At 35.9% G+C, this 24004-nt stretch overlaps 1 protein-coding gene across 3 annotated transcripts in view; it reads left to right on the forward strand.

Moving 5' to 3' along the window:
- The window catches only part of NECTIN3 (nectin cell adhesion molecule 3), a 71637-nt gene extending 47993 nt beyond the window's left edge, over positions 1-23644 (forward strand). Inside the window, exons 6-9 of one of the 3 annotated variants that reach the window (XM_075767715.1) lie at positions 8548-8650; positions 10016-10097; positions 19660-19722; positions 20649-23644. In XM_075767715.1, the coding sequence (XP_075623830.1) occupies positions 8548-8650; positions 10016-10097; positions 19660-19722; positions 20649-20825 (425 nt within the window). In that variant the 3' untranslated portion in view covers positions 20826-23644. Of the gene's footprint in view, positions 1-3217; positions 8467-8511; positions 8651-10015; positions 10098-19659; positions 19723-20648 lie in introns of those variants that run through there. The other 2 variants (XM_075767707.1, XR_012837891.1) reach the window with 2 other exon arrangements.
- Positions 23645-24004: the final 360 nt, after the last annotated feature.

The following is a 24004-nucleotide window of genomic DNA, read 5'->3' on the forward strand; positions in this document are numbered from 1 at the left end:
AGGGGAAAACTAAACATACTGTACAAGGACCATGGTGCTTTGTTCGAGGTCTTAAAGCTTCATTTGACGTAAAGACCAAACCTTGCTTTTCTTCGTAGAAAACTATTAAAGGCTTTGAAGTAAACTAGGAAAACTTGGCTTCTTTTTATGTATAGAGGGACCTGATGGGTTTACTCTTTCATACCAGAAAATAGGTTTTTGCTTTCTTCAGTTAGATCTCCTATCCTATTTTAATAAGGGTGGTAGCTATGTAACAGTAGAAGAATTTTTTGTGGGGCTTCACTTGTTTTCATCATTACTACAGGCTTTACATAATAAGGATTTGAACAGGGCCCAGAACATAGTAAGACACAAAACGGACATCAAGATGTGTTTAACCTAAAACCAAAAATTTTCAGAATTTTTGCCACTTTCACTTCCCTGGCCTTCATGGATACTTCAGTATGTTGTTGTGGTTTGTGCAATAACACAAGCCTACATCAGTGAAAGATGTGAGAGCTATTAAATGTTGGGTCATAAGTAAAATGTTAAAGAAAATGATGAGTAGGAAATAGCTTTTGAATAAAGTGCTATTTGGAACAATTAAAATCATTATGATGTGCTTAATGTTTTGTGGAAAGCATTAAGAACTCAAACTGGTATTGGTGATATGAAATGTTGTAATTAAATAGCTTGTTGGTGTGAAAGACTCATACCAATAGACAAGAGTGACATTTTCTTAATTTGGAGATAGCATTTGAGATGTGATTTTGCAAGAAAAATGTGCACTTTACTTTATGGAGTAAAGTAAGGAACTCTGGCATTCCTGATCTTAATATTGTTTTCTATTTGGGAAACTTGCTTGGTGCAGGAAGTTAAAATATAACAAAAACTAGTTTTATGTTCACAAAAGCTCTGGGTGACATCAGAAGTTAACTTCACATGTTTAGTTGTAATTGGCCTTAACAAGGAGGGATGATTTCAATTTTGTCATTCTTCAACAATAAAAGGTACTGACACAAATTAACAGTAAAAGTATTAGTTTTCACGGTTATGTATTCTAGGAATGCATATAAACAACCACTGAATTGATACTACATTTGCAATTAATTTAAGATTAATATGTTAATTAGTGCTTGTAGATAATGCAGCTGGACAACCTGACAACTGATGGATGAAACAGAAGTTTTGAAGGAAAAGCTTTTCATAAAACACTGGTATTTCAATATATCGGAATGTAATTGCCACTGTGTTTTTCACATGTGTGATGGTTAAACTTGCCAGGATGCAAATACTGCATGCTTGTGAATGTGGATGAGACTTAAGACCTCAGTATCAGGGAAATAAATGAACAATTCCAAAGTCAGTTTAGAAAAAAAACAAATTATATAGCCAGGAAGAAAATATTGCTGGTACTGTCTGAAATTGTATTTTAAGCTAACAAATATTGTGTCTAAAGCAAATAAACTCAAAACCCTCTTCCTTGAAAGTGTAACTTCCTGACTTACGGATTTGTGGGACATGGGAACCCTGGTAAACTTGGATTCCTTAATCTCTACTTCTTTGTTAATTATTAAACTCATTTTTAAATCAGTTTTTACTAAAATCATAATCTGAATTCTTCTTGTTCATTTTGATAGTGCATCTTCCTTGTTAGGTTTCCTGTCTTCTGTCAAATTAATTTCATTTATGTGTAGCTCCCTAACAAATCACCACTTTTTACATAGACAAGTATAATTATGTGCTTTGAAAATCTGAGTAAAACTTTACTGATGTCAAGCTTCAAACGTTGCATTCAGCAGTGAGGTGCAGTCTGAAGTATGATTTGTAGTGATGACAAATGTGGCAATTCTGTCTAGTATGAGAGAATTGTATGGCTGACTCTGTATAGTAAGATTAAAAATCATATTTATGAATCTTTAAAGCGATGATTTGTCAAATAACTGGAAACTTGACAAATCTCCAGTTCCATCTGTTGTACATTCTGTGGTGGTAAATTTAGGGTGCCTCTGTAATATGGTAGTAGTAGTTCCATGAATCTTGCTTATGGGCATTTTAACTAAATAACATGACATAATGAGCTACTTGGCTGTCCATGTAATATTCTCTCTAAAAGATTCAAGCTATAACAACATGTTTAGTGTTTGTTGCTTTACTGATTTTAGAATTACTTGCATTGGGCGAGGCAAAAGCCGGTTTTATTCAGTATGGTACAGAAATAAAAACTGGAGTTGCATGTAACATGGCAATTGACTGGAATAATCTCAGGAGGCTTTCTCAGTGTCTTCAGCCCATCACTTATAACCTTGTCTTCGATACAGATGCATACATCTCCAGTAGACCTAAAGAACAAAGGAAAAAGCTGAATGCTAGAGCAGCTCGGTGTCTGGCAATCTCTTGTCTACTTGCATAATCTGACATGAAATCAGTTGATATTTTATATTGAGGAATGAATATGGAAATGTCTGTGTGAGGGATCAAATTGCTTTTAGGAGGAATGCACAGAAATCATTTTTACTTCAAATGTTACAGGTTTTTATTTTAAAATCCTGAAAGCCCCTTGCTCAACATGAGTGTTATTTTGAGATTAATACATGCCATTTTTAACTATGCTTCTTACACTAATCCAAAGGTGAAGCTGAGTAATTTGTATTAATGCAACAAATGTTTTTGGAGAGAATAGCTTAAAAATCAGTAGTTCATGTGCTGCTGACTGAGCACACAACTCATAGTTTTTCATTCTTATACTCAGTGCCCTGAACAATTTCTGAAGTGGGAATTCGATGTGGAATAATTGACTCTATGGCATTATTAGTTAATTTGATCCAGTATTCCTAACTGCTGGCTGGAAAGACGTAGGACTGCTTTGGTTTTTCCTGATAGACAGCATTCTTCCGTGGGGGGAGGTAAATGAACTAATGAACATCTGAGCAGAAAAGCTGCATCTCCTTACTTTGAGGAGGGCAAGATGTCTACTTAAAGATGATTTTTATTTTATTTTCTCCCCATACTTCCTATCTTGCTGCAAGCATAGCTCAAAACCACATGTAATGAAGCTAGTTCAAAGCCTGTGGAAAGTGTAAGACTTCTTGGAATGCCATGAACTTGAGAATGAAAAACTATTCTTGTAGAACATACCCATCAACTTTGCTTTCTTATAAACCCTTAACTGATTTAGCTTGCATTGACATTCTGTGCCTTTTCTGTGTCTTGTCTACTTCTTTGCTCTTTCCATTAGATCCTCCTACTACTACCACTCGACTGCCCACGCTTCCCTGGCATCCTTCGACTGATGGCATCACAGGTTTAGCAACAGAACCTAGAATAATAAATTTCCCAACATCAACCTTGCCAGCAATGCAGGAAGACTCTTGGGGTACCGTCATCGGTAGTGCGGTGGGTGGGGCTCTCTTCCTTATACTTGTCAGTGTTCTGGTTGGAGTTATCTGCTATAGGAGAAGACGGACGTTCCGTGGTGACTACTTTGCTAAGAACTACATTCCACCATCAGATATGCAAAAAGAGTCTCAAATAGATGTTCTTCAGTCAGATGATGTGGATTCTTACCCTGACAGTATAAAAAAAGAAATAAAGCATCCAATGAACAGCTTAATATCTAAAGATTATTTAGAAGACCCTGAAAAACCACAGTGGAACAATATAGACAATATTAACAGGTACCAGGAACGTTATGAAAGACCAATGGATTACTATGAAGGTGGAACATTGGGAATGAAGTATATGGGTGGTGAATGTTATGATGACAATGAAGAAGACTTTGTTTCTCACATAGATGGCTCGGTAATATCTCGGAGGGAGTGGTATGTGTAGTAACCACTGAAAACTAAACATGTTACCTGCAGTTCATTTTGTTGGCTAATCACTTTCAGATTGTTTATACTTACACAAGAGGAGGAATAAACTTTTTGAAACTGATTTTTTTGAAGGTTTTTATATTGTTGACTTGACAAATGGAAATATTCAATCTGGGGAAAATGTATTTGAGCTGCTTTTTTCCCAATGCTGTACTACTGTTTAAGATTTGAGTTTTAATGCAGAGTGCTTATATTGGTCTATGTCAGAGGTAAAAAAAGGCTAAATTAAAGTTGCCATTCAAAATTGTTTAAGAATAAAAAGTGGCTGTCTTGGCTCTCTGATTTAAAAAGTTTACCTAAGGCAATGATCAAATATAATCTTCTGGGGCATTTACTTTGCAGATTAAGTGAATTACTCCAGTCTAGATACCATCCATGGTAAACTTCGTGCTTCTGTATAGCAAATACTTCACCAATTAAAGAGTTACAGCAGAATCAAAAGCTTTATTTTTAGGTTTTTCTGCACAAAAATGAATACCTCTTAGCATTTTAATGAGCCTTCTTGTAACTATGTACTTAAAAGAAGTCATTGCACTGAAACTAACTTATGAACAAAATTTTGAGGAGTAACTGTGTAAACAGGTCAAAGGCTTGTCTTTGAATAAGATGAAAAAATATTTCTTATAGTTGTTGATTTCTAAAGCTTATGCTAGTGTGTATATATACACATGTGGTAAGATACTGTTAGGCCTGTAACTGGCAGGATGTCAAAACTCATTACAAGGCTCTTTTTGCAAGTACACGGGGTACAATTTTGAGAGACCTGTTTCTGAAGTTTTGTGGCAATCTTACAATTGAATTTGAAAACTGGAGAATTGGATGTAACTACAAAAACTCTAATAGATTTCAAAGCTGGAGGCTAATTTGAATTTACTTATTCTCCTGGGTGCCAATAAACATTAAGCATGCTAAGAGGTGTCAAAGCATTTACTAGAATTTTTATGACCAGAAGTTAAAACAGCGGTTTTACGCTGCTTCTGAATAAGTTGCAATGTTTGCTTTGAAGAGGGTAACTAGAAGTTAAGATTATTAGTAGGGAAGTGGACACTTGCATTGCTACTTCATATAGTGAAAACACACTCTCCGATGGTGCAACTACAGAATCTCTGAAGAAGGATTTTAGAGAAATTGTGCAGTCTCTCTACCACAGTGGATTTGTTTTCCCTGCAAATAATTGATACTGATTTAACAACATGTTCTTGTTCTTTAAAATGACACTGTATGCAGGACATCTTGTTTGACATCTGAAGTAGTTCTACTTTCAGCAGGTTCACCAAACTAATTCTGCTGATTATGTAGGGAGGAATGAAATAACTTTAATTACAGAACAATAAATTCATAACTAGAATAGTAGATATTTTGAAGTGCCATTTTTAAGTGTTTAGTTTGAGAAAATGAAGCTGATAACACGATTAGTATTTGAAACCTGAAAAGGGAAAAATCTCTGTTACCTTTAAAATTAAATAGGCTGCATAATTATGGCTGCTTCATGAGCATTCATGCTGGAAGTTCTTTACTATCCTCATGATCTTTGGTAGCTTACAGCATTTAGAGCTTCACAAAAATCGTTGTATTGAGCATTGTAGACAATACACTGTGATTGCATATGACTGCATGTCTTTAAAAAGGTTAAGACAACAGCTTTATTTGAAATTCAAATGGCAAAGCATCCCTAACCAACTTAAGTTCATGTTTGGGTTAATGGAGGACTGATACATGATTGACCAAAGTCTCAAGAACAATAGCAAATGATATTGTATGTCTCAGTAGTTTGAGTGCAAACACAAGGAAAGGAGTTAAATTTCTAGCAGAAGATTCTGATCCAAATTATTTCTGGAATCAAGAGATCATACCTCTCTTCAAATAAAGAAATACTTGCTATATCATCTTTAAAAGATGGTGTTACTTGGAAATAAACATAACCATAAACCTGTTCTCCACATGGGATATCTTGCTTTTGTCTCTGTGGATTTTTTGTTTTGATTTTTAAATATATATATATATTTAATTCCTATGGGTTAAGAAGTTGAAATGTTTTGGAGTTGAAGTTGATCATAGGGATAGGGTTTATGCGTGTTGCAATGTTTTGTACATTATGTCTGCTGTAAAAAGAATTGATTGTAAGTACAAATGGCTGTTGTGTGAATAAACTTTTTATTACGTTCTGGAACATAGGTAGTGGTCAAAAATGTTTGACAGATATATTCTTCAAATTGAAGATGAAGAAGCATAATAAAACCAGAAGCTGGATAGAAGGATCTAGAGTATTTAAGCTGTTTAAGATGGGCTATTTAGCATTTCCTTTTGAAGACCCTAAGCTTATAAAATAGAAGTGTCTCTAGAAACTATTTTAAAAAGTATGAACCTTGAGAATGATAAATAGGGATAGCTGCTGTCCAAACAGTTTCACTTTAAGTGCAGCTGATTACACTGTCTAGGATTCACATTCCTAAATATTTTTTTTCAGTTGCTGTAGCTCTTCTTTAACAGTATTTCTTGGAGTGAATCAACTCCTGTCTATTTCTGACCAACTGGTGGTTCAAATGCTGTGTAGCTGGTACCATGCACCTTAGGCTCTCTGTCTTACTTAGTTTGGCATGGTAGTCCGGGTTTCTGATCATTCTTCTGGTTAGACTGATAGAATTTTTGTGCCTACTTATTTGCCAAAGCAATTCAAAAAAGCAAATTAAGTGAGCCCTGTGGTAATTGCACTTCTCAGTTCTTCTATGTTGCTACAGTTGCTGGGATATTGCTGTTTTCCTGGTGTTCAGAGGTAAATGGGTGGCTATTTGTCATCTCAATACATTTCAATATTATAGCAGAATTTACCAGGAAAAAAGGCACTGTAAAGTTAGTACAGTATGAAACAGTCAGACTCTTCTGGTGGCATTGTAATCACAAGACCAAAGTGTCTTCATGAATTCTGGACCTAATGGTGTGTATTAGCTATCTGCAACTTTCTCACTTAAACAAGAGGGCACCCAGTGTAACAGAAACTTAGGCTGATTAAAAGGCAGTAGTTAAGCGAGCCTTCTACTAATCCACGTGCCTGTTCTTCAGGGAAAATGGGAATTGTGGTTCTTACCTATATAGACTGGTGCTGACAGTCTTGGCTTATGCCGAGAAAGCTGTTTTGTAAAATAGAACAACAATCACTGAAGGTGGTATGTTACATTGATCTTCTGGAGTGAATTAGCTTCCTGCAAGTTGTTAATCTATTACTTTATTCCTTAACTTTAAGGAAGTCACAAGGAAAAAAATGCTTATTTGAGTTTTGTTCAATCTACTTAAACATACCTGCATGAGTGATCCCAGGGGAGTATTGCTGTCAGGTCTTTCACGTGCAGTGAAAGGACAGGAATCCTTTCAGCAGATTGGAAATAAGGTGGCTTTGGTTTGATTTTGGGTGGGGTTTTTTCCAAAAAAAAAAAAAAGGGGTATGAGAAAAAGATGTTTGTCCAGCTTTCCCGCACAGCATTAGATTTATGAGTAGTTGATAAAACAGATTAGATAGTTGGTTTGGGTTTTTTGACTGTGAATAGAATATATATATATAGCTAGGGAGGCTCCTAAAATTTCTTCTGGTAAGAAATTAAATAGAGCATGGTTGTGTGGTGTTTGGATAAACATGCTATATGATGATCTCCGAAGAAAAATAGCTCAAGTAAACCACATTAGGAATGTGTTAGAAGTGTAGAGCTGTTAATTTTAAACTCCTTCACTGGATCACAAAGGTAACAGCAATCACTGTAGATCAAAGCATTATTTCTATATGCTACCTATATTTTACAGGTAAAAGTTGTAGTGAAGTTAATATGAATTATTCCAACTGTGCAACTTTTTGGTAAGCCTTTTGTTGCAAGTTTGAAACACTGAGATTGATGATGTTGAATTCAAGTATGCCAACAGGTTTCAGAGCTTTATGAGATCTAAAACTTTTTGAATTCCTAGCGTAGTGAAATGGATGACATTTGAAGACTGACAAGGGTGTTAATTCAGTATGAGTTAAACATCGGATCTGACAATGCTGAGGTCAAAAGAAAAATGCTTTTTTTTAAAAAAAAAAAAAAAACAACAAACAGCTTCTCTCTTCTCTTGTTAAAATTTATTTATAAAAATGACTGTTTCTCGTAGCTTGAAGTGCGAAGTCCTAGAGATGATAAATGGTCCTAGGGGTTGCTTTAAGTGTAAGCAAAGTATTAGTGAGCTTGCATGTTCATTGCTCCTAGCAGTATATCTCTCTTCCCCTGATTTTAAGTTTCCCGTTTTCATTTCTGCAGACTTCAGTGGCTTTAAAGAAAGTTTGCTAATAAAGCCATAGTTGTCTAGCTTTTTGAATTAACACCTCGTTTGCTCATGTAAGTGCAAAGCATGTGTTCTCTAACTTCATCTTATCTTGAAATTGAAAATAAAAGCATGCAGCTGGTATTTTATAAAAAATAGTCAATGAAATTTTGAAATTATATTAATGATTCATGAGCTCTCTTAAACCATTTTTTTTTTTAATTGGGTGACCAGAGCCAAGAGTGCTAGTGCAGGACAAGGCTGTCTCTTCATGAAGGAAGAAATGTTTCTCAGAGCAATGCTGAAATACCTTATCTGAGTATTGAAAGTATGTGAACTTCTTAAAGTTGTAATCTATGCTATCACATTGCAGATATGCCATTTAAGCAGACATCTTCTGTTGCTGTAGCAGGGGCTGTGATTGGAGCAGTTCTTGCTCTTTTTATCATTACCATCTTTGTGACAGTGCTGCTGACCCCAAGGAAAAAAAGGCCATCCTATCTTGACAAAGTGTAAGTATGTGTTGGATTTTTTTTTTAATTGAAAGCAATATGCAGGAAGAATTTATTCTGTACAGGAATTTAAATGTCTGAGCTTCCTTAGAAGCTGTTGAAGCTGTCATAATTTCAGGGCTGTATTTTCAGAGTAGACAAACGTGAAATCACTTGCATTTCTGAAAAAGAAATTAGGAAGCTCAGAATTACTTCAGAGGTAATGTCTCTTTAAAATTTGTTTGAAAGAAAACTGCTCATCAATATAACTGGAGGGCAGAGGAGAGCTCCATCTTGACTGATGCCACAGACTATTAATTTATCATAACTTTAGGTCTAACATGAGAGCAAATTGACCATGCTTTACAGAAGTGAAAGTCCACTAAGATTTATCCTGATCAGTGTTTAAAATTAAGCAAGCACGCACAGACATATGTGCTTAGAAATGACTGACTTAATGTGCTTTCTGGATTGTTGGTTGTTTCTTCAAGTCTCTGGCACAGACATACTGTTTAGTTTTCTTAAGCATCCAATGTGGCCAAAAAAGACAAGCAAACAAAAGTTTGAAAAGATTTTGTCAGTGAAAGTGGATGATGTCTAGACCCTGTTTGGAACATGCATAAGAAGTGATGACGAATATCTATAAATACAATTTTTTTCACACATGCTATATACAGTTAACACTTAATGTGAATGAAGAATGAAAATGTCTGTCATGTCTGTATGTACTTAATGAGAAGCAGAATAAAATAACATAGTGTTTAGCATAAAATAAGTTTTGGCATTTGAACCTCTTGAGGTAGCAAGGAGTCAACGGTTTTCTTACAACCAAGTAATTTCTAACAGTTAGAAATACTGTTTTCTGGTTTGTTTCTCTTAAATTCTGTAGCTGAAGCATATTTATATGAATAGTCTTAAACTTTTTATTTCCTTTATAACCATTTACTTTCCCTGAGAAAGTTATGGTAGAGAAGTCTTGCATGACTGTAACACTGTATTGATTGTAAGGTTTTCTCCAAGACTGTTCAAAGAAAGGCTGGGGTAGTAAATGTTGCTAGAGTTATATCTCATAACCTAGAAATTATGATAGATACCAGTATTCCCTAATCTTAGTTTGGGGGAACAGGGGGGAGAGAGTTCAACCTACTTAATACCTTATAGGATAACTACCAAATTACAGACGGTGTTCTTGTAGACAAGCACGTGCCTGAATTATTGCCAGTGGTGGGTACGTTAATGTTACAATATCCCATATACGTGTCATTGACCGAAAGCTGTGTTTCCCTGAGTGTGAGTGTTGCATGATTTGCACCTAAAATAAATAAAATCTGTTCAGTTGGACTTTGCAAACATGGCATGTCATATTTCATTCTTTCTTTACTACAGGATTGATCTTCCACCCACTCACAAACCATCCTCATGTGAGGAGAGACCATTCTCTGTACCACAGAAAGAAGCTATGCTTCAGGTAAGTGATTATGTGTGTTAATTGAGGTAGGAAAAGTGTTAACTTTCTCTTATTATGTTAATTTAGTCTGATTTGCTTTCCTGGTAATGTATGGAGTCTTTTGATTGTTGATTCACAACCAAGAGATGTTTTCTTATATATGTGATATCTGAATCTTATGTCCTTGGTGTTAGTCATCTTCAAAGGTCAGGAAATTGGTAGATAGATCCTTATTGTATCTCTGATAGTGTTTGGCAGACTCTGCTCCTCTTGAAGCAGAAAAAGCTATAGTTGAAACTCTGTGATGATTAAGAGAATATACATGGCTTTATAAAACAATTTTCATATGGGAGAACAAATATACTTGGTAGACTGAACAAGTGACTTCAACATCATTATCTTTGCTGGTTACAACTGCCACTCTTAAGCTGTTAGGTTAGGAGTGGTGAGTATATATTGGGTTTTAGCATGGCTAATCTACCAAAATATGGTTTTGATTCCCAGTGATGATTACTAAATCACTTTTAAGTGCTTGTGGTTATGTAATTTCTAATTTTATCTCTTTTTTTAATTTATCAGCAACAAGAGACTCTGTACTAATTCTGTGACAAGTAATTGAAGTTTTAGTAGGCTTTCACAGGTAGCTTCATGCAATCTAAAGTGATGCTGTCCAAACAAGACAGCAATAGGCAATGAGGTTCCTCACCAGCATTTAGTGTTTGTGTGAGTGTAATTTGATATAACAGGATCATCAAGGTGATATGCTGGAAAGCAAATTCCAGCAAGAGAGACAGTTAAAATAAGCAGGGAGCAAGAAGGGAAAGGACTGCTGCCCTTAGCTACAGCATGGCTTTGCACTGTTTTGGGCTGCTTGTGAAACTCCAGGTGAATTCAGAAGGCTTCTTTTGCACTAGGCAACATAGAAGAGACTTGTTTGTGGGACATAGCTTCAGATAACAGAATTGATTATTACACTTTGTATAATAAACCAGTCTGGTCATGAAAACTGTAGATACTGACTACAGCCCCTAAAGTCTTATTTTATGGTTTTTTGTGTATATTAAATCAGTCACTCTGACTTTTAGATTCCTGCTTACACTGAAGAAAACTTTAATCACCTATCAGTATTGGTGAGAATTAGATTGTAATTGTTGTTAACGGGATTTTTATTCCTTCTTCAGTGCTTTGTATAAATAATATGATTCTAACCACTGATGTGCTGAATCACAAGACTGAGGTAATTCAGGCAATCATTTGTTTGTAACAGATACTGTTTTTCCAATACTCTGGTGTAGCTGTGCAGCTTTAAGGACTTATAGAAGTCTCCTTTTTCTGATAGAGGAAAAAAATCTTCACTCATCTTCAAAGATGGATTTTTAATGCTGAAAATACTCTTGTAGATTTTCTTCGTGTGCAAACTGATTACTAAAGCTCATCAAATATGAGTTGCTGATAAAAGTTTTCCTCTTTCTCATGAAATTAATGCATGAAAATATTGTTACAAATATTACATTAATACTTGCAAATATTGTTGCTGAATGAAGCCAGAAACTTCTGAGATCTATTGCTACTTTTAGTAGCACCCTGATGATTGTAACATTATGAAGGCATAAAACACTTAATTGGCAAAAAGCGTGGTAGATTTTTGTCTTCTGATTTTGAAGGCAGTATAACACCTAAGATGGCACAAAAGAAACAATGTTTTTCTGTGCCAACTGTGTAGCAACTCTTTCTTCTGTCACTACAATACTCAACAAATGTAATACTGATGAATTGTGTTTCTGCTAATACATTCCTATGCTTTAAGTATTATGGTGAAAGATTGTTTTGCTTACAGAATCAGAAGATAAGGACTATTGTGTTATTTGTGCATCTGTAGTGCTGCTAGATGGCAAAATGACAACAAAAGGAAATGCAATTATTCATCCTTTACAGGGCTACTCACAAAGTGTATACCTTATTGTTTTCTTCTGCTGAACTCTGTTTGAATTCTTTCTTGTTTTTCCTTACTATGGCTTCTGTTAATGAATACTTAAGAACTAAGAAAAGCTGAAGGTGACTGTAGTCTTTGGGCATGTAGTAAAATGTTTTATCTAAATATATTTTGTAAATAGGGAAAAGAAGGTAAACAGACTGTGAATACTCATTTCCCTCAAGCTGGGTAAACATAGTTTTAAGTTGTTTTGGAAAAGGGATGAGAAATCTAGTTCTTTTTCAGGCTAGGTGTTAGCTATGCTTTATTTAAAAATAATGGATATTGGCATAACATTGTCAGTGTACCTGTTCTTTTTCTTGTCTGTGAAACTGCAAAACTGAAAAGAACTGGAGCCGGAGGCAAGTTCCTAGCTGATACTACCTATAATCAACATGTACTCTCTGTTATGCTTGAGGCAAGAGCTTCTGCTTTATCTAATAGAAGTAAGTGTCAAAATACTAGCTTTAGCCAGGAAGTGATTGGTGGCATTGTTTTGGTGCAATGAGCCAACACTTGAATAGTTGTGAAGAGGTAAAAGAAGCACGTTTGCAGCCTGTCACTATGTCTTGTCCTGTTTGACTAAAAGTCTCCACATGCCGTGTAATTTATGTTCCAAATGTTGTTTGAACTGCGTTGTCTAGTCATAAATGCAAAGCATGCTGGTGAGCCTCTCTAAATAGTTCACACGTAAGCTCTGGTTACGCTGAAAAGAACTGCAGGTCAAGTGTTGCTGCGTTGTCAACAGCAATCAAAGTTCAATCTGAGTGGAAATAATAGGCCACACGAAAGTGCAAAGTAAAGTTAAAGGAGAATGAACTTAAATGATGTCTTCTGCATACTCACTGAGAATTAACAGTGGATTGATTCAATTTAAGCTGATTCTATAAGTTGTTACATGTAATGTGCAAATTTTTGAATCATCTGTATGGTTATTGTTCAAGTCATGGTAGCTTTTTTGGATCTTGGGAAGTATTCCAGATGCAACTGAATAAAATGAAATTCTTCTATTTGTGTCCCAGCAGTCAGCATTTAACCAGATTTTATCCAGATCTGAGTAGATGACTGTTGGTATTAAAGTGAAGGGGGATGTTGCAGACATTTGATAATGTTGGATAGAATCATAGAATTTTGCCAATGTTTTTCATAGTTACTACTTCAGACTTGGAAGCTTTTAAGTAGACTTTAAACATCAGCTTTTATGTGCTAGTGTTAAATCATAAGCTAGATGTATGTATGTAAAAAGTACTATGTAACTAAGTACTCATAATATCTCTACACTGATATTTACAGATACCAATTTATGTACACGTGTGAATCACTTAAGAATTGAGAAGAACTGGTTCACTTCTGGCCCTAAAAGAGAGAGGCAGAAGTCCAAAACATAGGAATAGTAAGTGGAACAAGGGAAAAATAGCAATGTCAGTAGTTTTATTTACTGTGAAGATGATAGGTTCATCTTTATCACCTTTTTTAGCAACAAAGCTATTGCTTTCGGTGTTTTTTTTTAAGAAACACTGTCATGGAAAAACTATTTTTTGCATGTAATGTGAAAGGGCAGTGAGCAGCCTGAAGGTTATGTCCTTGGTGAGAGAGAGATCTCTGCTTGGCAACTGAGTTTTGAGGCAAATCAAGAGGAAGTTGAGCAATGGAAGAATTCCAGTGGCTTAAAGAGGAATTCGTCTGTTGCATAATATTTATGAAAGGAGTGGGAGAGGAGGTACTAATTCAGGCAATTCTTTGATTCGTTAGAGTTACTTCACTATATTTCAAAGAATATATCTCTTAAGAAGCAAGCTACTTTACTTGCATAGAAACATGACTGAAATGAACAGTCTTTGAGGTTGTGAAAGAACTGAATTTATGTCTAGCTTGACAGATGCTTCTGAAGGAAAGAGGAAGAAATGTTTTGTGTAATGCAATGCATGAATGTTCAGAGTTCTTGAAACATTCAGAAATTAATAGGACCTTTTTGTAGAAAGGGGAATAGAAGCAGAGAAGGAAAATACAGCCTAGTAGGTAATTCTAGCCATGAGAAGATTGACTTTAGACTTGGAATCTGTGAGAATACCTCATACCAAGCAACCCTGCCAAATGCTAAAGCTCTTCAATGGTAATATTTGTATTCCTAATCAAAATAGGAAAGATGATGGTGAAATTGGATTACCACAGTTAAAACCATATAACACCACTTACTGAATGATGATGTTTCAGGATCAGATTTGAAAAGATCACTCAGTACTCATAAACCTAGCATAACATTGATTCACTGCTCTCCTGCACTCTTTTGGTTCTTTTCCTGATGGTCTTAATGCAGGTGGGAATGTCTCTTCCTTGATGAAAAAGGAACCATTATTGTTATAATTTGCCTTGGACTGAAGAGCTGTTTAGGCAAGCAAGGTTGAATAGAACAAAGCACAATATGTGCATGGATAAACTCATCTATATTGATAAAGGATCTTGCAATGGAAAAAATACTAACCAGATAGAGGGACTAGAATGAGGCACAAGCTTTTTATTATTGGACACTTTTCTAATGGGATTTCTGAATTGGAAAGGATGAGAAAATGTAAGATGAACGTGTTGATGAGATAATTGATTTAGGCTTTTAAGTGACTGTTTTGAGAAGGAGCATGTTTAGAGTAAAACAGAATACTTTTATGAAACACTGCAAAACGTAAAGGTAAGACAATGCCAACTATTGTATCAAAGCACAAAACCTCAGATATACTGTATCATCCTGCAGAGAAACACTGTAGCTCAGCACCAGTTTTCTTTGACAGAAACTGATGATTTTGGTTTTATCACTTGCTCCATGGCAGTAAAACATACAACTCCTTTCTCTAGCAAAGGTGTTGTGTTTTCATCCCATGTGAGAGGATTTCTTTTGTCTCTAGTTTTAATTGAATAAATGAACCCACTGGAATTTCCTGTTTATCTGTATCATGTCTAAATCTACTGTTGGTAGAAATTCTTGAGCAAGCAGATTTTTTTTTTGCTCACAGCATGTTAGCCTTTGGTGGTGATGCAGGGGTTCTTGTTCCCCACCTGTGTTTCGCCTTCTTGTGTGGTGAATTCATGCTTGTAGCTCAGGTATGAAAGAGCAATGTCCCCTTCTGGTAAGGGGTAAATCACGTATTCTCAGAATTGATCTGTTGATTGTGTTCTAGGACTCGAAGCAAGAGCAGTATGACTTTAAGGGTGGAGGAAGAAAAACACTTTTAAATGGAATTAAAAGACAGGAAACATGACAAAGAAAAGTTGGAAAAATAGAACTGTGAAGATGGTGGAGAACAACTGCTGGAGGAGTGGAGAAAGTAGAAAACACTAGATGATTTTTTAAACTGGTTTCACAATGCATTTGCGGGTCATGTTAAAAGTTAAATAACTCAAAATTGCTTTGAAACTTGAACCAAACAACAACTGTGGAAAAGGTTTAGATGACAGATAAAGTGACTGGGATCAAAACTGACCCCTCTGATAGTGAGCTGTTTCAATTGTAGGAAGGTTGTCTACTCATGAGGAAGTGGTTTTAGTTGCACTAAATCTTCCCTGGAGAAAATACCTTTATTTGTAGAGATGCAAATGTATAGTTATAGTACAGTGTTGTGTTTTGGGGTTTTTTTTAAGCTAAGGTTAAAAGGCCAAAAAAATTGCAACATTTAGATACTTTCCACCACTTTAGATAGTTTAAAACCATAGATGCCTAACAAATAACTGAGTTCCTTGGGATTTGAAAATATGCATGCAAGTGTGCTTTTTAATGTGTGCAGTGTACTCATTAGATGGAGCCCAGAAAATGAGCAAGGAAGCATTTCTTTCTGAAATGGTAGTACTTTGTCTCCCAGATCTAGTCAAATTAGAGGTAGGTATATAAACAAGCACAAAATTACAAGTTGTGTTATAATTAATAGTTTTGTAAATAAGCTAATGAGTTTTAGTTTAGCTGTTTGTTCTGTTTGGAAGGTTCTTGTATTGTCTGTCCTCTTGAGGATACAATGTTCTGCTCTTGTTTTGTGTTTGTGTTTTGTTTAGAGGAAAATCAGTGAGGGAGTTGTAGGCCTGGGATCTTCTGCTTAGTCTGAATTCTAACTTAGTTTGCATGTTCAAGATGCATATGTAAGCTGATCAGCACTGTAACTATCAATTACTTGGAGATATTCAGTAACTTCATGTATGCAGGCAGGTGTTGAAAATGATGACCTGTTTGACTTGAGTGAAGAAAGTTATATTCTACTTAGTTTGAGTAGGTTTGTTTATGAACTGCATGTGATGTAGCCTGTTTGTATTTTATTCTGATATGAACCCTGTTACAGAAATGAACTCTTCTTGATGTGATGGTTCTTTGCTAGCCTTGATCAATGATTTTTCTTCATGGTGTTGCTCTTAATGCAGTGCAGTGATTGCCCCCTCTTTTTGGAGACACAGGCAACATGTGTTCATCCACTGTCTTCCGTTTTGTCATATAATCTTATAACTGTTAAGACTGTGTTCTGCTTGTCCATAAAGCTTCACCTTTCAAGTCATCACTCCTGATATCTCTCAGACTAGTTACTACATAACATCAAGGTACAGGTTTGTTCCCTTTGGCTAAACCTGAGCCTCTTCTCTTCAGCTGCTGTAATGTTATTTCAGCTTTTTGTCTACTTGGTCACCTTGGGGTTGCTGATGGCGAAGCAATGGTAAAGCTGTGAAATTGGCTAGTGACAGACTGGAGCTAAAACAAGTAGTATTAAGCTGCAGAGTTGTCTGTTTTCCAAATAAATCTGATACCTGCTCGTTGAAGGCTCCCTATACTTCACCCAGATATATTTAGTTGTATGTTACTGTGAAGAAGAGTCCTTTTATTTACCTTCTTTACACAACATAAACAGGAATTACTTGCTTTCCAGAAGTTGTCTTCTGGAACTCTTCTTCAAAACAATCCCAGAGGTTGGTAGAGGGTTAGTTCTTTGTTTAGAAAGAAGATGACTGAGGGAAGGGAATGGACTGGAGGTCTTGAGCTTTACAGAGTAAGCTTTAAGTTGTGGGAGGAAACAACTCCTTAGTTGAGAACTGCTGCTGTTAAATCATGAGTCAAGCAGTAAAAATCCTGCTGGGGAGAGACCTGAGCAAAATCTAGATGCCTGTTGTCTCTCATTGGATTAGTGTGGTGAATTAATTGGATAAACATCTATTCCTGTTGTCCAGCAGCTGCTGAATTTAGTAGTAGTCTGCCTTTTGAGATTGGACAGAATTTCCACTTTAAGCACTGAGAATATCAGAAGTTATGCAGGGTACTGTAACAATGTTTATCATGATTGATACATGAGTAATGACTTTAGGAAACAATTGGCCATTCTGAAAGAAATATTGAAGGACATGATGTTCTTACTACCAAGTGAAGGACCATTTTGAAGAACAGAAATCTACTTGCTCTCCTTTAGCAAGACCAAAAAAAAAAAAAGCTTTCTAACAGAAGAACAGAAAAGATATTAGGCTGCCTGGGAAAGCTATTTGTGATCCAGGCTGCTTTTGAATAGTGTCTCCAAACACTGTTCAGACAAGATATAGGAATGGGTGATTCTACTTCAGCCAAATGTCTGGGTAAACTCTGGCAGAAGTTCCTTTCTTCCATATTTTTCTAGCTTCCAAGAGCACAGTAAGTGTACTGATTTTTATGCCAATAGTGCTGGTTTTCAAACAATATGATCTACCAATAAATGTTACTTCCTCTGTATGTGCATGTTAACCACACATTATGGTATCTAAGTATAGATAAGCTGTGTGTAGCTCACTTCAGATGTGTACAATGAGCAAGATTTCCATCTGGTATTAGTTCTTAGATGATTTTACCCTAGCTGGTTATGAAGCATTTGTGTACTTGAATACAGTTTTGGTTGCTGTTAATATGTAAAGCATATACTGAATAAGATGTACATGTCGTCCTCCTCCTGATATAGTACTAATAACGACCAGGTGTTCCAGATGTAATATAGTTGTCAAGATAGAGGAGCTAAGGTACTAATTTCTATCTAGAATTTTTGTGTCTTCATTCTTCAACCCATATATATTCTAATGGACAGGATTAACATCTGTGTTATGTATATCTTTTATGCACTTGTAATTTTATTGATATGTGTTGGTTCTCTCAAGCTGAGGGCTTAACGCAAGCACTTCTGCCAGGTCAAAGCATAGTCACCCTGTTGGGAATGTTGGTGTTTGTGTGTGTTGAGGCTCAATTGCATTAGCTCATAAAGCTGTCACAGAGCCCAGTACATAGGGGAACAGTTTTGTTATGAAATGTAAGAGGTGTAAGAAGGGCAGAGAGCAATGACTATCTGCTACCTGAGAACCTGTTTTTATTACGGTGTTTCTGGGCGACCTGACTGAAGAATTAAGTAATAGACACCTCTCAAATGCTTTGATTACTATATGACTGTCAGTTTTAAGACTTGTTTTGTTACTGTAATAGCTCTGTGGCCCTAATGAGTTTTGTAACTTAATGTTAAGCAGTCTGTAAAACTATAATGTTTTTTGGGAACCAATGAAGGGCAAATAACTGCAGAATAATGTGACTTTCTAAGGCTACTTCTGTAAGTAAGAGAGGGAATCAGGTAGCAGGACCCAGCTGGATGGTAAGCTGGGTTTTTTCCTGTTCTAACATGGCCAGTGTTCCAAAGGACTAATGGCCTTAATGAATCAAGCAATGGACTGCTATTTGAGTTGCAGAATAACTTACTGCTGTATACGGTTATGTTTTTATTAGCAAGCTGTACTGAACAGTAGGAGCAGACCTCCAGTGAACATTGAGATGTAGGGTGTTCATGCAGTACGTTTTTAGGAGGATGTTGATTGCTGATAGCTCTTGCCCTGTCCTGTGAATACAATGCCAATTAGTTCCTGATGTATATCTAGCTATTAGGCCTTGCTAGACCTCTGAAGTAGTATTTTGGAAAGATATACTTTGACAAACAGGTTTTAAGCCTCATAGAAAAAGTTAATAGTAAAACATCTAAGTAGTGTGGACTGTCAGCTGGAAAATCAGTCAGCAAACTTGACTGACAAGTTGTAAGTATATCTATGCTGCTTTAATAAGGGAAAAATAAAAGTAGTTGTACTGAAAAACATTTTATTTGTTTTGGATGGTGTCATTAGAAGTTTTTAATTTTTCAGTAGGAAGTACTTTGTTTAATTTTACCAAATTAAGAAACAAACATCTACACCCTTCTACTCTCAGTAGGGTAATTCTTCTTCAGTGAAATACTTTTGTGCAGTATCAGACTCAGCATTTATCCATAGAATGCTTGTGAAAACTTTGTAACTGATTTTGGATTTTACTTTGGTTTTAACCTGTGGCTTTGTCATGTTAAAATAAAACTTTTAATCTTTCTCAAATGTGATTATGCTTAAATAAAGTCAAAATTAAATGTGTAAATAGCACTTCGTAAATTGACAATAGTACTTTTTTCTGCCAGAGATTAGCTTGTAAGTAGTATTCTAAATGGTAGATGGTTAAGACACTTCACAAGGCAGAGTGTATTTAGTGATGACTAGCACTTATGTATAAACCAAACCTGTTTTGCAGTGCTGAATTTTGACTTGTTTCCACTGTAACTTTTCTTCTTTCAGAAAGAACATTTTGCTTTGCAAAGCCAGTACAGAGAGAAAGATGTTGGAAACTTGGAGCACATGGTAAATAATGTCTTGAATTCTTCATTGAAGCTTTGACTTCATCTTGTTCCTTAAAATAAGCTTATAAGGATCTTTCATGAGGAACAAAATATTTGTCCATCCTAGCCAGCTGCTGGATGTGTGGGTTTGCTATTGGAAAGTGTCAATATAATTTCAATAACCTGTATTTCCTAGTTAGTTTTACTGACTAATTTAAATACATAAACACTATAGCTTTCCATTTTTTGTTGAATAAAATAACAAAGCACAGGAGTGCTGACAGACATGGGTTTTTTTCTGATTTGCTTCTTAAATGCTTCAGTTTGTGGGTTGAGATAAAGACAGTTTAATAGGATTACAAAGGGGGAAAATAATAGTAATAATAATATGTATAAAACAAGAGATGCACAAATGCAATTGCTCATTGCATGTGGAAGGGGGAAAAAAAGGACCTAATGCCCAGTCTGATCTGAGCAGCAATCCCACTTCCCAGCTCACTTCCCTAGTTATATCCAGAGCATGGATCTGTATGGCAGGGAATATCCCTTTGGCCAGCCTGGGCCAGCTGTCCTGGCTGTGCTCTCCCAGCTGCTGCTGCACCTGGCAGGGCGTGAGAAGCTGAAGAGTCCTTGACTTTTAGTGTAGGCACTACAACTACCTAGCAACAACTAAAAGCATCAGTGTGTTATCAACATTATTATCATCCTAACTCCAAAATACAGCACTGTGTTGGCTACTAGAAAGAAAATCAACTCTATCTCAGCTGAAACCAGGACACACTTCTGTCATCTCTGTTAATGACTGGAATTTTTAAGTTCATATTTCTTGATTCATAGGACTCTTTTGGAGATGATGCACCTTTTATTTTGCTTAAAGCTTTAACAAGACTAGGAATTGCAGGTTCTATACATGAACTATGGAACTGATTGCTGCTTGTGTGTGTTTAGAAAGCTGTGAATGGAAGGCACCTTACTTGTGAGGATGAAGAGCCACAGGAACAAGAAGATCTTCAGCATATGTATCCTGTTTATCAGCAAACATACTACAAAAATTGGAGCAGCAGATACCCACAAAACTCAGGATCTGGAAGAGTCTTCATCAATCCAAGGGAGCATTATGTATGATTCTGTACCTGGATATTTTAACTTTAAGAGACGAGGGTTTTAATATCCGACTGTATGACCAATATGTCTTGTTGACTTTCATCTCTAAAATAATTGGAGTTTTTTTCCTGTGGGAAGAAATTGCATGGGAGTATTTTATATAGATAAACCCTATGGAATTTAAGATTTGCTTCTAGCCTTTTGTACATATTTGTTTTTGTAGTTATATCAACCTTGCAAAGGAGGAGAGCTATTTAGCTTTATTAACCTTCATAGTCGTATAAATTAGATTGGTTGACACATGCCAAAATGTAATTTCCCTGGTTATTTCAGGGAGCATTCTCTCCCTGAATGGATATTTTACAATAAACTTACCAATGTGAAAGTGAGTAAATATGAGCAAGACAACTGAATCCCTGGTAACATAAGCAGTCTCAGGCTGAGAGTTATTTTTTTTTTTGTGTCCTAGAAAACTTGGGATAAGTATCACTTTGACTGGCCTTAGCTATTGATTTCTCAACTAGTTCTACCTCTCCCAGTCAAATAAGCAACTAGACTACCTCTCAAATACTGACTTGCTGTTTCATAATGCATGTTGTGTGTCTTCCCACCTTGTTAAAAGTGAAGCAATTTCCTTACATCAGAAACTTCTTGTTTGATATTGATCCTGGCTGTCAGTTGATGTACTTGCTGGTTGTAGTCCCCCAGTAGGTCTATATGAAACTTAGTTGCAGGAAGTAGATGACTAGACAGACAAAACTTCCTGAAAAGTCTTATGTGTAACTGCATCTTACCTACAAATTGCTATTTAGCCATTTTTCCAAGTATGACTCCCATGTTAAGTGTTGCAGAGTTTGTCTTGCTTGGTAATAAATACGTTTGTTTTTTGGTTTCATCTCAGTTGGCAGTAAAACTGTCTATGATGTGTTCTTACACCTTAGCAAGAAAAGGAAGGCTTCAGTAGACTTCAAATAGTTTTCAGCGCTGTCCTTTAATCTTAACCAGTAGTGTGAAGTAACTGGAGAATGTCCTGATGTTCCCAGGGCTATAACAGTATTCCACATTAATGCATGTGGGGTAATGGTTGAAAAATGTTCTCATGATCTTTTTAGAAAAATAAGTTTTCCTTTGGTGTAAAAAAAAATTAAATATTTAGCAAGTAAAAAAATCTCTAATGTATTAGTGCTGAAATGAGCTCACAGGACAATCTTAAAGTATTTTAAGACAGCAGAAATAAGACACTGACTAAAATTTTCTGGAGAAACTTATGTGTATTCTGTACACATAAGCACAGAATAATGATTTTCAGTCAGATGATCTTAAGACAAAATGTTGAGAAGAATGGCTATGTCATACTGAACTAGCTATTGATACAGAATTAGTATTATTAAATGTTACTTCTGCAGGTGATTGGATTTTTCAGACAGAGGGAAGAGTCAGTTGTAGAAGCAATAGAACTGAAAGCTAGTATAGTTAAGTGTGCTTGCAGGCAGGATGCTATTAGAAAACCTGCATTCAACCTGCATTCGTATCCATCATAGTACAGTTAACGAGATCCCTATCCACAGCAGGGCCAGGTAAATATTTCTACTTTGTTACAGGTAGCAGCTGGAAGATTATGGCTTAGATGCCCATGTTCTGGACACTGTACAAGTAGACATTAACTGTTCTCTTGCTAAGCAACTTTCTGTGTTATGGTGTGGATGAAGTTGATAACTGAAGGAATGGCAAGAAAAAGGTTGGAGAGAAGCTGTTTCTCAAGAGCTTCCTTTAAACCACTGTCAACGTGCTTTTCTCTTAGGGACTGAGCACGTTCATGTAAATTGAGCAGCTGTTTTCATTTTTAAAGCCTCCTGCTGTAGTTGAGCCCCAAAGAAGGGCTTGTGTGCCTCAAAAATATTTTTTTCCAATGCTGTCAGCTTAAACAGCTACCTCTTTCCACAAGCGTTTGCCTCATCTATCCTTACATTACTGCAGCTCTGAAAAACATCTATTGCCAGAACATGAAAAGATGGCAGTGTCTTGGCCAAGTGTTAAAGCAAACAGAATGACAGAACATTGAGATTAACTATACTGCTTGAGATAATTTGACCGATATCACTGAGCAAAAGTTCATACAAAAAATACTTGGTTATACATTGTGGGCTGGTTCAAAACAGTGTTGTTGTGGTAATGCTTCCACTACATTTATTAGTATAATGTGATATTGAGCAGATGATCATTGCCGTTCCTCTTATGTTGGCAGATGATGTAAAAAACCAATTATTTAGGGTTCAGACCTCTTCTACTGCTTTTTATTCTTATTTGCAGATACGTTTTTGTTTGGGGAGTTGAAACTTTGAGGGAAGGAGGGAAGAAGGAAGAATGCTATCAACAAAGCTATAATTGCTTTTCTGAAATTGTAAAAAATAGCTTAAAAAATAAAAATGTAGTCCAATTACATTGCCTGAGTTATATATCAACAAACTACAGAAAGCTTGAATTGAAAACTCTCCATCAGCATGTAGTTTGCCCGAAAGTCATTAGGGAAATATGTCATTGTGGTTATTAACTGTGAGAAATTATATTTTGTAATCTGTTCAGGGACATTTAGAGTGTTAGGCTTTTTGAAATCTTACTTAAGTGGGGCTGGATTTTTGGGGGAGGGGATTTGGCATCAAATGCTCTGAAGAGAACAGAAAAATGTCTGCTGATCAGGATTTCCCGCAGAAAGGAGTGCATGTATAGAAGTAAGTTGATCTGCTTTTTTTAAAATGTAGATGATGTCCTTTTTTATTTTTGTACATTTTCAAATGTTTGTATTTGTATATTGATTTGAATAAAAACATTCAAAATAAAAACTTTTCAGATGTTCTTTAGCTTTAAGATTGCTTAAGGTATGGAAAATGCATCCACCTGGTGATATGTTTCTTCCTCTCTGGTTGTATATATGCAGAGCATGTGTATTTTTCCTGACTACAATTTTTGAGTATCTGTGGTGTGGGATGCTGAAATGAGATGTCCTTTCAACACCTCTTTTGACAGTCACACAAATTCTGTGAAAATTCCAAGCTTATATAAACTGAGCACCCAGAATCACTGTTGAGGGATGTAGGAATGGAGGGGAAGAGTAGTAATTCACATGTCCAGCTTTAATAAATATAAATTGTCCTCTGCTCCTGTTTAAATTCTACACCCTAGTCTAATTACAGAAAATACAA

Source organism: Balearica regulorum, chromosome 1 (genome assembly GCF_011004875.1).
Source record: "Balearica regulorum gibbericeps isolate bBalReg1 chromosome 1, bBalReg1.pri, whole genome shotgun sequence".
NCBI classification, from domain to species: Eukaryota; Metazoa; Chordata; class Aves; order Gruiformes; family Gruidae; genus Balearica; species Balearica regulorum.